Below are 14041 nucleotides of genomic sequence, written 5' to 3' on the forward strand. Positions count from 1 at the left end.
AGTTGCGCCAAAGTCCTGTGCAGACCTCCTATGTTTGATCTGTGACCATGCCAATCACGAGACAAGGTTGGGGAATGAGAGGACTGAGGAAGATCAGTGCAGGGCCTTGAATGGCAGGCTAAGGAGAAGATATTAATAGGGAGCTACTGAAGGTTATTTGAGCCAGGGAGTGACATGGTCAGACAAATGGGGAAACTGAGGCCCAAAGAAGGCCACAGAGCTTGTTAGCAGCTGAAACAAGAAGATTGAAATCCAGTGTTATTTCCAGTTCACTAGGATGCTTAAGGAATTGGAAGGAGAGCTTCTGGGGAGAGGGTATCTCTGGTAAGAAAGCTAGAAAACTAGCTGGGAGCTTGAGGGGAGGAGGAGACAGCACTCACCTCCCACTGGAGGTTCCTGCCCTCACCCTGTCTGCCAAGTATCTCCATCTCCCCCAGACTGGACAGATTCTTCTGCTCACTGGCTCCAGTTGGGCAGCCCCACCTGGTCCCTGTGGCTGGGAGAAGGTGGGGAGGGCCTGGCAGGAAGCAGGAGGGGAGCCCCAGCCCTGCCCAGCCACGTCCCTGAAAACTGGAGGAGAGCTGGCCACCTCAGCAGGAGGGGCCTCTCTTCCAGCTCCTGGACAGCTGCCACCCCAGCCGCCACTGCTTCCTCCTTCCTACGCCTTGCCCCAGCAGCGGCTCCCCTGCAGCCCACCAGTAACTTGAGGAAGAGGGAGGTCCGGGATTCCAATACTCCACTTCCTGGCTCCCCAGTAGTCTCCTCCCACCCCCAAGGCCCTGGCCAGCCCAGCCACGTCACCGCCTGCTCCAGGACTGGGGAAAGAGGCAGGGGTGTCCCGGCAGGAGCCCAGGAGCCTGGAAGGCTGCCTGGAGGGGACAGAGCTGGCTGGCCCCAAGGCTTGAAGTAGCCCAAAGTTGGCATTGGACCCAGAGGAGTGAAGGGTGGGGAGGCTAGACGGCTGGATGCTGAAGGAAGCCTGGGGCTGGGACAGAGGCGGGTCCTGGCTCTCTCTAGGCAGGGCATTCTTATAGAGGATAGGGGCCAGAGCAAAGAAAGCGAGTGGGAGAGAGTGAAAGCCTTCCACCAAGGGTTCTGGAAGGAAGGGTCAGCCAAAGGGGGTCTCAGGTTGTTCCTGGCACTGGGGAGTGGGCATCATGAATCTGTTCCGGATCCTGGGGGATGTTTCCCACTTACTGGCCATGATCCTCTTACTGGTCAAAATCTGGAGATCCAAGTCCTGCCGAGGTAAGTGACTGATGAAGCAGAAGGCGGGTTCAGAGGGAGAGAGTCAGGAGGGCAGAGGATGGATGAAGGACAAGGAGAGCTAGGCTCCTGCCCCTTCAGATTTGAGGGAGGGAAAGGTAGTTAGGAGACCAGGGCTCAAATCCTTGCTGGGTGATCTTGGGCAAATAACTTAACCTCTGGGCCTCAGTTTTCCCCTCTGTCAAATGGGGAGGCTGAATGAGGTGATATGTAAGGCAGGGGTCCAGAAAATCTGAGTTCAGATCTTGCTTCAGAAGCCATATGGCTCTCTGGGCCTCAGTTTCCTCAGCTGTCAAATGAGGGACCCACCTCACTGTGCTGCTGTGAGATATGAAATAATAGAAGTGAAGTGCTTTGTGAACAGTGACAAGCTATGAAAAGGGGAGCAATTGAATTCTAACTTTGAATAGCCTTCTCTCTTTTTGTCTTTCTCTTCTTTCTCCATGGCCCCTATTTTCCAAAGTGACACTCCTGGACTCTCCTCTTTTCTGCCCTAGCACTTGCTCTTCTCTTCCCCTTCTGCCTCTCATCACCCTCTCCCATGTCTGTGCTCTGATACCCATGAAACGGATGGTCCCCCCCCCGCCCCCACCCTTCCCCTCTCTGCCTCTGATTGGCTTGGAGATAGAATCTGGGCAGGGATGGGTGTGAAGGGCATGGACAGTCGCACAGGAGGAGGGTGTGATGTGGCAGGCGCTGAGGTGGGCGGGAGGCTGCAGAAAGGAAGGGAACCGCCAGGGAGAAGTGGAGCTAGAGAAAGCGGACCCCTCTGAGCATTCAAGGGTGCTAGAGCCGGGAGAGAGCTAAGGGCGTTAGACCATAGTCAGAGCTGCAGCGGACTTTAGAATGGTGATTCAGTCAGAGCTGGGAGGGGTGTTAGAACACAGTGTCAGGGCTGAAAGGGGACTTTAGAACACAGAGATTAAAGTTGAGAGGGACCTTAGAACACAGTATCAGAGCTGGGAGGGACCTTAGAACACAGTATCAGAGCTGGGAGGGACCTTAGAACACAGTATCAGAGCTGGGAGGGACCTTAGAACACAGTATCAGAGCTGGGAGGGACCTTAGAACACAGTATCAGAGCTGGGAAGGGCATAGAACACAGAGCTGGGAAGGGCATTAGAACACAGAGCTGGGAGGGACCTTAGAACACAGAGTTTCAGAGCTGAGAGGTACCTTAGAACACAGAGTATCAGAGCTGGGAAGGGAATAGAACACAAAGTATCAGAGCTGGGAAGGGCATTAGAACACAGGGTATCAGAGCTTTGAACAAAAACAAAGGATGTTAGAATTGGGAGGGGCCTCAGGAAATGGGATATTAGAACTGGGAGGGACTTTATCTAATGAAGCCCTCCCATTTTACAATGGTAGAAATTGAGGCCCAGCCAGTGGGGAGGATCTTGCCCACGGTCACCCAGCTGGACAGAGGCAGAGTCAGGCCTGGGACCCCGGCTCCTGACTTACTTCCTTCTGCATCTGTAATTGGGAGCAGGAGGATGTGAAGGGGGTAATGGGCCATTGGGTCTGCAGAGTGGCTTGGAGAGATTACTGAGCTTCTTCTGCCTGGATCCAGAGGGCAGAACCAGAGCAGAACTGGAAGAATGGGGTGCTTTGCAAATAACCACATTTAGGCTTAATGTTAGGAAAACCCTCCTGCCAAATGAGAACTGTCCGAAAGTAAACATGATTTTGTGATTGAACCTTTACTCCCACCCTCACCCGCATTAGAGGGCTTCAAGCAGACCATTTGTTAGGTATTTAATCAGAGGGATTCCTTTTGGGTCCGGACAAGAGGCCCACTGAGGCCCCTTCACCTTGGACACTGCGATGCTGTCTTCTTACCGAGAAGGCTTTCAGAGGGGACGGCTAAGGGTTTCTTGGACTAGTCACCCTGTGACTAAAGAATTTTCTTACTCACCATCTGAGCCTCCACCTCCTCATTCCCCTTCCCTAGATGCAGAACTTGGCATCTATGGACAAGTGAGGTCCCATGTGGAGACCTCAGCAGGTCCCTGCGACCTATCCTGACCCTTGCTTTGCACAGGAGCCCTTTGGGGTGGTAACTTGCTGCCCAGAACGGATAGGATCTTCTAGGCTGGACAGGAAAAAGGGGCTGGTAGAATGGCTCAGATCTGCCCTCATTAGCTCAATCCTGCTTCCCCCCTACCCACTGCACTTGGACCTTTAGGAGAGAAGCATGATGTCATTAGGAAATGGGATTTCAATCTGGGCTCTGCCAGTTTTGTGGCCTTAGGGGGATAACTTTCTCTTCCTGACCCTGTTTTCTGTTCTGTACATTAAGAGGGTTCTATTAGGTGCCCTCTGAATACCTTTCTAGTTCTACCCCCCAAAAGTTGTAAGTTGAAGACAGATCAATGGAAGGGCATACAACACAGAGTATCAGAGCTAGGAGGGACCTTAGAACACAGAATATCAGAGCTGGGAAGGGCATGGAACACAGAGCTGGGAAGGACATTAAAAGACAGAGTATCAGAAGGTGGACATTAGGGGCTAGACAGAGAGGTTGTATGGTGCCATCGAAAGACTTCGAGATTTGGGGTCAGAGGCTGTTGTTATTGGGTCACTTCAGCCATGATGACTCTTCCTGACCCCAGAGGACTTGAGTTCCAATCCTGACTCTAGCCGTATGACTTTAGGCAAGTCACAGCTCTGGTTCTCAGTCTCTTCCTCTGTAAAAACTAGGGGTTGGTTTTTAAAGGCCCTTGCAGCTTCAAGTCTTGGAACTTAGGAACTTTTCTCTGGAGATCCTCGTGGACTCCAAAGGCATTGTGGGTTTGGGCAGGGGAAGGGAGGGACCTGGAACAGAATCATTGACTGTAGATGAGATACAAAGGGGTCCAGCCCATCCAAGGCCAAGCTTCATCCACACAGTGGAGGGGCAGCTCCATCTTTTGTCTTTCTGGCCACCAGAGTGAGCTAATGGACTTAAAGCCAACTAAACAAATTCTTGTGACTCTGGGTCACCAGACCGAACTTTCGTGGGCTCCTGCCATGGCTGTTCTCTTTCCCTCAGCCTCTAAAGGCACAGCCACAGGGTGGGTCAGTCCACATGCCACCAGGAACGTGCCCAATCATCCATCGTTAGGAGATGGCCAACCCTACCATAAGAGGAGGTGTGGAATGCTGGATGGAGCCTGGACCTCATTTACCCTGAGAAGACCTGGGTTGAATCCTCTCTGGGATGGATGTGACTCTACACAACTCCCTGAAATCCTTTGAGCCTCAGTTTCCCCATCAATAAAATGCAAATAATGACAGTGCCCACCATACACGCTTGCGATGAGGATAAAATGAGCTAATGCAGATAAAGTATTTGCAAATCCCAGTGCTACAGAAGTGGGAGTTGTTACTATGTAAAGCGCTCTCTACCTGCATAATATAGAGAGTCAGGACAATGGATTTGGAGTCAGTGGACCTGGGTTTGAATCCCCATTCTGCTGCTTCCTTTCTCTCTGATGCGAGGCAAACCTTGTTCCAATCCTGCTTTGCAGTTTTCCTTTTCCGTAAAATGAGGAGCGCTGTCTTTGAAATCCTGAAGATCTGAGTCTGCATTCTGCTTTGGACACTTATTGGCTGTGTGACCCTGGGCAAGTCACCTAATTTTGATCCGTCTCAGCTTCCTCATCTGTGAACTAGGGATAAAAATAGCACCTAGCACATAAGATTCCTGAGGATCAGTGACATGATGTATGGAAAACATTATTCCAACCATAAACTGCTACATAATTGCTTGCTATCATTGTGATTTAGATGGTTGCAAGCTTTGGCTCCATAAAGGGAAGGACTAGGAAGGAAGGAAGGAAGGAAGGAAGGAAGGAAGGAAGGAAAGAAGGAAGGAAGGAAGAAGGAGGGAATATGGGAATGAAGTCAAGCTCTCCCCAGTCTCACCCCACCTTCAGTTACTCCCTGGAGGAGTCTAGCAAAGGCCAGATGATCCTCCATCAGGTCACTGACTGGGATGGATTGAAAGATCCGTCTCACAAATTCTGTGCTTCCAAGGTATGCACCAGGATGTTTGCTTTCTAATTAATTCATGCTCTTTCTCCCTGGATACAGGAATCTCCGGAAAGAGCCAAGCCCTGTTTGCTCTGGTCTTTACAACTCGATACCTAGACCTGTTGACCAACTTTATCTCCCTCTACAACACAGTGATGAAGGTGAGGCGGGGAGGGTGAGCTTTACAAGGGCTGTGTATTTCTGTATACATACAACCACTTTATTTCTAAATTACAGGTCTGACCGTGCCCACTTAAGAAATTTCTGTGTTTCCCTATTAGTTTTTGAGAAAAAGAGAAAGATGTCTGCTTGACAAGCCAACTTTTCTGTTTGGGCATATGTGACAGATAGAGATATGGATATAAATATATAGATAGACATGTGTATGTATAGATGTATATATACATGTATAGATATGGATGTTTCTATGTGTGGATGTGTGTGTATATACAAATAGACACATACACACATCTATATATACACCCCTGATATAGATTTACATACATATGCATACGTATATATGTATATATTAATGCGTGCACATGTGTATATATACACGATAGACAAACCCTTGATATATGCACACATGTGCATGTGTGTGTTGCATATGTATACAAATACACACATGCACATATATACATGTTATCTATACATATTTGTATCACACATATAGATACATATGTACATACATATGCACATAGTGTCCCAAAAGTTTTATTGCATTTTAAAATTTGAACAATTTCAGAAGTAAAAATGTTACTTACAAAATAAAACCAAAAGAAAGTTCAATTATTTAAATTTGTTTTATACTTATTCAGTTTGTGAATTTTGAGAAAATATATTTTGAACATTAATTTTAACTAGCCAGGGCACCCTGTTATTATGTGAATTTTGAGAAAATATATTTTGAACATTAATTTTAACTAGCCAGGGCACCCTGTTATTATGCATTGTTGGATGACACTCTCTCAGAGGGTTGAATGAGTACAGGACAGCTTCTTGCTCAGCCACTTCAGTCACCTGATCTCTCTCCAATGGACTCTCTGGTGGGGTCACGTCTAACTTGAATCCAAATTGAGTGCTTCAGATGATTTTAGGGTTAGGATTACAAATGCAATCCTTTTGGTCACTGAGCAGCTGAGCAGCTTTTATAAAGTTTGAAAATTAACTAGGGCTGCCCGTATGTATCACAAGATATGTTGAATTTCATTAAGAATCATATCAATATTTTAAAATAACTTTTTTTTTTGCAAATTTGTAACTTTTATGCTTGTGAAGTTGTTAACACTTAAAACTGCACTAAGACTTTTGGGATGCCCTGTATGAATTTACCCCCATCACACACTCAACCCTCCAGCCTCTTTCTGCCTTTGTTCAGGCTTTCCCCCAAACCTGGAATGCTCCTTACCTGTACCTCTTGGAAAATTCTTGCGTCACCTCCTGTAAGAGGCTTTTCCCTAATTCCCTCAGTTCTTATTGGCCTCCCAGTACTGGAAAATTTATTTTGTGTATGCTTTATATTTGCTTACCCCTATAAATGCTGTCCATTGGCACACATAGTGGGTGCTGAATATATGCTTTAAATTTTTTTAAAATAAATTTTTATGGCTACATCATTTTTTACATCATTTACATTTGCATTTTCTTGACAAAGATACCGGAATGATTTGGCATTTACTTCTCCAGCACATTTTACAGAGAAGGAAACTGAGGTGGACAGGTTTAAGTGACTTGTATTTCCCAATTTATCATTCCCCTTCTCTCACTCCCAGAGAGCCATCCCTTATAACAAAGATTTAAAAGGAGGGGAGAAAACAGTTTAGCAAACATAGGCAACCCCTAAAATAAGTCTGTGGTTGCATGCAGCGTTCTGCCCCTTTGCTGCCCACCTCTCCAAAGAAGGGTGGAAGGTTCCGTCTCTTCCCTGGGGCTAATGTTGGTCATTCTAATTTCTCAACACTTCGGTTCCATTGTTTTGTGGTTCTGTTGCTTTGCATTGTTCACGTGAAGCCCTCGCATGATTCTCCAGATTGTTCTTTTCTTAGAGCCCAAGAATCTTCCGGGGTCATTCCTGTCCCACAGCTTGGTTAGCCATTCCCCGATTAAGAAATGTTTGTTGAATTGCATTTCAGAGAGAATAAACATTTCTGTCGCTGTCACTTGCACATCTACTGGACTGGAAACTCCCAAGGGCCAGGGACTGTGTTTTAACCAGAGTCTCTCCCAGTGTTTAGTACAGGACCCTGTACCGAGGGACTGCTTAATGGAATGTTTGCTGAGAGAATGGAAGGGAGGTCAAAGCAACCTGCTTTTGACATGTCTTTGAAAGAATGAATTTCAAGCAATGCAGACTTTTACCAATTAGCACCAATGTTATTTCCCATGCTCCACCAGAAACACCTTCGGGGGGATGGTGTTGGGAGGTTGGCATGACCTTGGGTTCTCAGGGACTATGCCAGGGGAGCACAGACTGCAATAGATTAAGCATTTATGAAGCACAGATTAAATGCTGCGAACTGTGCTGCATGATGGGGATGCAACTGCATCAGCAAGGAGCATTTATTAAGCGCCTACTGTGTGATACAAAGAAAGCCACAGACATGGTCAGTGCCATCAGAAAGCTCACAGCCTAACTGGGGGACATGCGAGACAAACAACTACATACACACAAAATATGTACAGCTTAATGAAGTAGGAGACAATTTCAGAGAGAAGGGACTAGTTAGAGGGAAAGGGGCAGGGAGAGAAGGGGTGAGGGGGAGGGTTGGGAAAGGTTTTTTGTAGGAGATGGGATTTGAGCTGAGTCTTAGAAGAAGCCAGGGGAACCAAGAGACAGGAGAAGAGGGAAAGCATTCCAGGCATGGGGGACAGCCAGTTCAAAGGTGGGGAGTCAGGAAATGGAGTGCCAATGTCACTGGATAATAGAGTATTTTGGTGAAGGGGAATAAGGTGGTAAGAAGACTGGGAAGGTAGGAAGGGACCAGATTGTGAGGGTATTTAAGAGCCAAATGAGGATTTTATATTCCAGGAGAAACAGGGAGCCCCTGGAGTCTGCCAAATAGGAGAGGGATATGACTTGTGGGCAGTTAGGTGGCATTATAGTGGCTAGAGCACCAGGCCTGGAGTCAGGAAAATCTGAGTTCAAATCCAGCCTCAGACACTTACTAGCTGTGTGACCCTGGGCAAGTCACTTAACCCTGTCTGCCTCAGTTTTCTCATCTGTAAAATATACTGGAGAAGGGAATGACAAATCAGTCTAGTATCTTTGCCAAGAAAATCCCAAATAGGGTCTCAAAGAGTCAGACATAACTGAAAACAACCGGACAACAATACAATTAGACTCCTGTGCTTTAGGAAAATGAATTTGACAAATGGTGAAAGATGAATTGGAGGGGAGAGAAACTTGGAAGCAAACTTTGGCAGTAGTCTAGGCATGAGGTGATGAGAACCTTCCCCAGAGTGGTGGCATTGTCAGAGGAGCTAAGGGGGCATGTTGAGAATGTTGCCAAGGTAGAATCTACAGGGCTTGTAACTGATTGGCTATAGGGGGTGGTGGAGTTTGAGGATGTCTACCTGAGGATGACTGTCTAGGTTGCCAGCCTGGCAAACAGGGAGGATAAAGACATCCTTGACAGCAGTGGTGAAGTGAGAAAGAGAGGAGGGTTGGGGAGGAAGATACTGAGTTCATCGTTTGGGCTCATCAGATTTGATAAGACTGAAAACAGTCCCACCCCCCATTCCACAAGCTTTCCTTCCAAGGCCAGGAGTTCCTACACCAAGTCTGAAGGCTTCAAGTCCAGATTCCATGATAGATGTGCAGTGTTCAACAAGCATTTATTTGGCTCCTGCTCTGTGTCGAGCCCTGGCCTACAGGTTGGGGGTTCAAAAACAGATATGAAAATTGGTCCCTGCCCTGGAGGGGCTTACATTAAACTTGGCATTGTTGCTATCTTGGAGGCTCCTGCCAGTTGGCTGAGCCCAATCGCCTCCTAAGATGTTGGGCTGCTGGGATCTGTGTCCTAGGAGTATCAGTTATGCCCACCACCCCCACGTCTGAAGACTGGGCTGGCATTCTCAAAAGCCAAGTCAAAGAGGGGGTGTCAAGTTAAGTGTAGCGTTCCCTTGATCTTAGGGACCACAAGGTCCAGAGATTAAGGCACCTTATCCAGAATTCAAGGCTAGGAAAGCACCAAGAGGAAGCCAGGCCCTCTCTTTGGGGCACACGGGGTATAGTGCAGACTGGCCAGGGGTCAAAGGAATTCACTCTACCTCATCCCTCCTTTCATAGGTCATCTTCCTGCTGTGTTCCTACATCACTGTATACATGATTTACTGGAAATTTTGGAAAACGTTTGACAGTGAGAATGACACATTCCGCCTAGAGTTTCTCTTAGTCCCAGTCACTGGTCTCTCCTTCCTTGAGAATTACAGTTTCACCCCGCTGGAGGTAAGAAAAAAGAAAAGCTGCTCCCCCTTGCCCTGGTCTTCTTTGATGGTCTAAAACTCAGGGCTGAGAAACCTATGGCCTTGAGGCCACATGTGGCATTCGAGGTCCTTGGGTGTGGCCTTTTGGCTGAGTCCAAATTTTACAATGCATTCTTTTATTAAAGGGATTTGTTCTGTGATGTTTGGATTCAAAGGGCCACACTTGAGGACCTGGAGGGCCACATGTGACCTTGAGGTCGCAGGTTCCCCACCCCCGGTCCAAGTCCTCAGGCCTCCATGCTGATGCAGTTCCTCTTCCACAACACCGTTGCTGGCAAATATCCCTTGATCCTGCATTTGCTCAGGGAATTTGCCAGAACATGGCCTCAAACCAAAAGCTATGGGACAATTACACTTCCCTGGCCACCGTAGGTGGTTTTTGTTTTAATTACAAAAAAAATCTTTTAATTGCTTTCTTTAAACTAGCACAAATGGCATAGTTTAAACTTTAGAATATGCAGCTTAAAAAGAGCAGAAATCTTATTTGCTTAAGACCTTCTAAAAATTACATTCAGCATCACATTCTCAAGGTTAATTCACAAAATTAAGTCCAGAGATTGAATGAAGGAAAAAGCTAATTTTGGCATCCCAGAGGATCTAACCCTGGAGAATATTTAATTTGGACTTGGACTGCAGAACACCCAATTCAAGTATTGGTCCACATGATTTTCAGAAGATTTTCTGGCCTCCCAAGGCTGGGTCTCATTCCTAAAATGGGGGCAGGGGCGGGGGCGGGACTAGAGATATCTCTTGGGTCACTTTCAGCTTTAAACCTATGATCCCACAATTTTTGAAGACGTCACAAGAGGGCGTTAGTCCTGACTTTGCTATTCCCTTCTAGTATAGACTCTGACAAAGCACTTACCGACACGTCCCCATCACCTGTACCATGAGGTCGGCGTAGATGAGATCAAACATCATTTCCAGCTCTAAAACCATGATCCTCTAAGGACAGAGCCAACATGTACTCTGCCTCTTGCTACTTCTTCTTTTGGTTCTAGGATAACTGTTAATATTCATGCTCCCTCTTAAAGTTACCCAACGATAATTCGGCCCCAACTCATATTTGCCGATTTGACTGAAGCCTTGGGGTCACAGACTTAAAGCTGCAACAGATCTCACAGGCCATCTAGTCCAGCCCTCTTATTTTACAGATGAGGAACTGACTTCCAGAGAGGAAGTAACTTGTCCCCAGACGGAATCAGAGCCTTCTGACCCCATGCTGCATCTCTCCTGACCGCTCTTTCCTTTGGTTCAGATCCTGTGGACCTTCTCTATCTACCTGGAGTCTGTGGCAATCCTGCCTCAGCTTTTCATGATCAGCAGGACCGGGGAGGCAGAGACCATCACCACTCACTACCTTTTCTTTCTGGGGCTTTATCGAGCTCTTTATCTGGCTAATTGGATCTGGAGGTACCACACAGAAAATTTCTACGACCAAATTGCGGTGGTGTCCGGGGTGGTACAAACCATCTTCTACTGTGACTTCTTCTACCTGTATGTGACCAAAGGTAGGTGCCAGGAGAGGGTGAAAGGTGGGATCATTGTCGTTACCTAATAATGGCCACCCCCAATCATCGTTCCCCAGAGGAAATTAGTAGTCAACCCAATCAAATCAACACATCTTTCGCATCCAGAAGTGGAAGGCTTGCTTCTTCATCAGTCACCCCAAATAAAAAATTAGGGAATAAACAGATTAGTTTTTGAAGCTCAATTTCATCTTCCTTTATGCTCATTTGTAAACAAACTGGTCTATGCGATAGACCCCTTCACTCTTCATACAAGTTCTCCCAAGTCTAACTCTCCATACTTATTTCCCATAGTAATGACATTGCACTCACATGTTTATTCAGACATTCATTCCCAAATCACCACATACCCACTTTCACCCTCCCAAGTTGATATACTACAAAAAGTGCTGTATTTTTGTGAATATAGGACATTTGCGGGTCTCTAACTTCCTTGGTGTATATGACTCAGTATAGTCTGATTCGGGGACACATTTCTGCTAACGATGCATTGATGCACCTAACTTCCCACAGCCCCTCCAACATTGACTGCTTGCATTTGTCTTCTTCACTTCTCTGATGTGCATGAGGTGAAAGCTGAGTTTTAACTTGTATTTATATTTGGAACATTCAGTTTTTGATAGCTGGACTTTCTTCTCTTGAAAATTTCCCCCTCACATCTTTTGGATACATAATTACTGGGGAGCAGGCTTCTGCTTTTCCATTACTTGAATCTATTCTATATGTATCTCACAGACCTTTTATCAAAATATTTGATGCATTTTCTCCAACTTCTCTTCTGACCTCACTCATTTTGCTTTTGCAGAACTTTTGCTTTGTAGAATTAAGGTATCTTTTTTTTTCTTTCATGATTACCTCTATTCCTTTAGTCAAGAATTCCACTCATCTTCCTCCCCCTTCCCCCCACAACAGCTGTGCAATGCAGTTTAAAAAAATTTATAATACATTTTGCATTTAGGTAGTGTGCCCATTTGGACTATATTGTGGTACATTAAAGTGATTTAAACCTAATTCCTGCCCAACTATGGTTTTCCCAGTTTCTGCCAAATAGGGGACTTTCCACCCACAGCTGTTAGGTTCTGCTTACCTAGCCTAGTGCACTGATCACTTTTCTTATGTATTCTTTGATAATTTGATTAGCGTGGCATTAAATCTATAAATTTAGATAGGACAATTATTTGCATATTAATGCAGCTTCCTTCCAATCGCTCATCTTACTTTTTCAGCTTTTTACTCTTTATAAGGCTCCTGCTCCCTAGTCTTCCGTCAGCCAATTGAAAGATTCCCAAGTCATCCCCTGAGAAAGGCTGTTCCCCAAACCTCTTGCCAAACAAACCTCCATCCTCTGGGAATCTCCCAATCACCAGTCAAGTAATCGAGCTCAGTTCTCACTCCCATTTTAGCTGAACTCTTTAATGGTTCCCCTGGAATTCTTTGACTGCCTGGCAACTGTCATTAACTGCTCCCCCCACCCCCAAACCAAGAGCCTCCTTGTTCAAATCATAGGCCCGATAGAACACCCTCGAACTTACTGCTCAGAAGAGATGGGCACATCACCACCTACCCTCAGAGGTATCCCTTCTCCCAATATTTGTGCCCTCAATTCCATTTCCTCCCACTTCCTCCAATATTCTCCCAAGCATTTAATTCCCCCCTCACCACATTCAAACAGCTCCCACAGGCTGGCAATGGCCAACCCGAAAATGTCTTTTTAGGGGGTTTCCCCTACCTGACAGTTCAAATTTACCATGTCCAAGAAACTTGCCCTCTTCCAAACTCATTTCTGTTGGCGGTTAGCACCTCCTCTTACAACCTCCAAGTCATTCTTAGTTCTTCATCCTCCCTAGAAGGTTGCCAATTCTTGTCGGTCCTACCCTTACACCGATCACCTCTCAGTGGAGTGGCCCGCTTTAAAAACACCCTTTGCACCATGACCACCATATTAATAAGGCCCAGATGTGATCATGTCACTTCCTAGCTCAAGAAAGCACCAGAACTCCCTACCAAGATCGTGCACCGAAACAAGAACCTCAACCATCACCCACCCTCTATCGTTGCTTGCTGACGTGGTCTGCATACAGCAAAGCTAACTGTCTCCTTTTTGTCTCAACAGTCCTTAAAGGAAAGAAGCTAAGTCTCCCAATGCCAGTTTGAAGACCCAACTGAGAAGTCACACAAAACCCCCAGGCAGCCATGGATCCGTTTCAAAAGTTCCTTTCCAGATTTCCTGACCACAAGCTCCTGGAGATACTGTTGGTGCTGCTTTTGAACAAACGGACTTCTAGGAAGGGATGGAGAGAACGCATCATTTTCCCTCCCCTCCATTCACATCTAATACTCTACAAATGAAGGGTGGAACAATCCCTGGGGCTGAAGTGTTTGGCCCTTTAACAGGCATCCCTTGAGTCAGGACTGTCATTGTTTTCCAAGATCACTCTCCCCAAACCAGGGAAGGACACCCAAATCGACTGTTTAACCCTTGTTAAACAGTCCTTGTCAAATTCAGAGTAAAAATGTGAAAACTGGTGACCTAGAACGGTTAAGTATTGTTATTCCCTTTCCTATTCCCTTAAAATACAAGCTTTATATACATCTTGAGGTGAAAATGTGCTATCTGGGTCTTTGAACATTAGTCCCTTCACAATTCTAAGACACTGAACACAATTACAGAGAGAGGTTCAAACCATTGTAGTTCGATTATTCACTGGACTTCTGCTAAAAGGAGAATTTTTTGTAAAGAAAAA

General features: G+C 46.2%; 1 protein-coding gene across 1 annotated transcript; it reads left to right on the forward strand.

Annotated features, from left to right (window-relative positions):
• The first annotated feature begins 801 nt into the window (after positions 1-801).
• On the forward strand, positions 802-14041 carry KDELR3 (KDEL endoplasmic reticulum protein retention receptor 3). The gene is made up of 5 exons (XM_036761173.1): positions 802-1248; positions 5344-5444; positions 9572-9730; positions 11027-11279; positions 13411-14041. Exons 1-5 carry the CDS (start codon positions 1158-1160, stop codon positions 13449-13451), a joined length of 645 nt encoding a protein of 214 aa, XP_036617068.1. The 5' UTR covers positions 802-1157; the 3' UTR covers positions 13452-14041.

This window comes from Trichosurus vulpecula, chromosome 5, assembly GCF_011100635.1.
Source record: "Trichosurus vulpecula isolate mTriVul1 chromosome 5, mTriVul1.pri, whole genome shotgun sequence".
NCBI classification, from domain to species: domain Eukaryota; kingdom Metazoa; phylum Chordata; class Mammalia; order Diprotodontia; family Phalangeridae; genus Trichosurus; species Trichosurus vulpecula.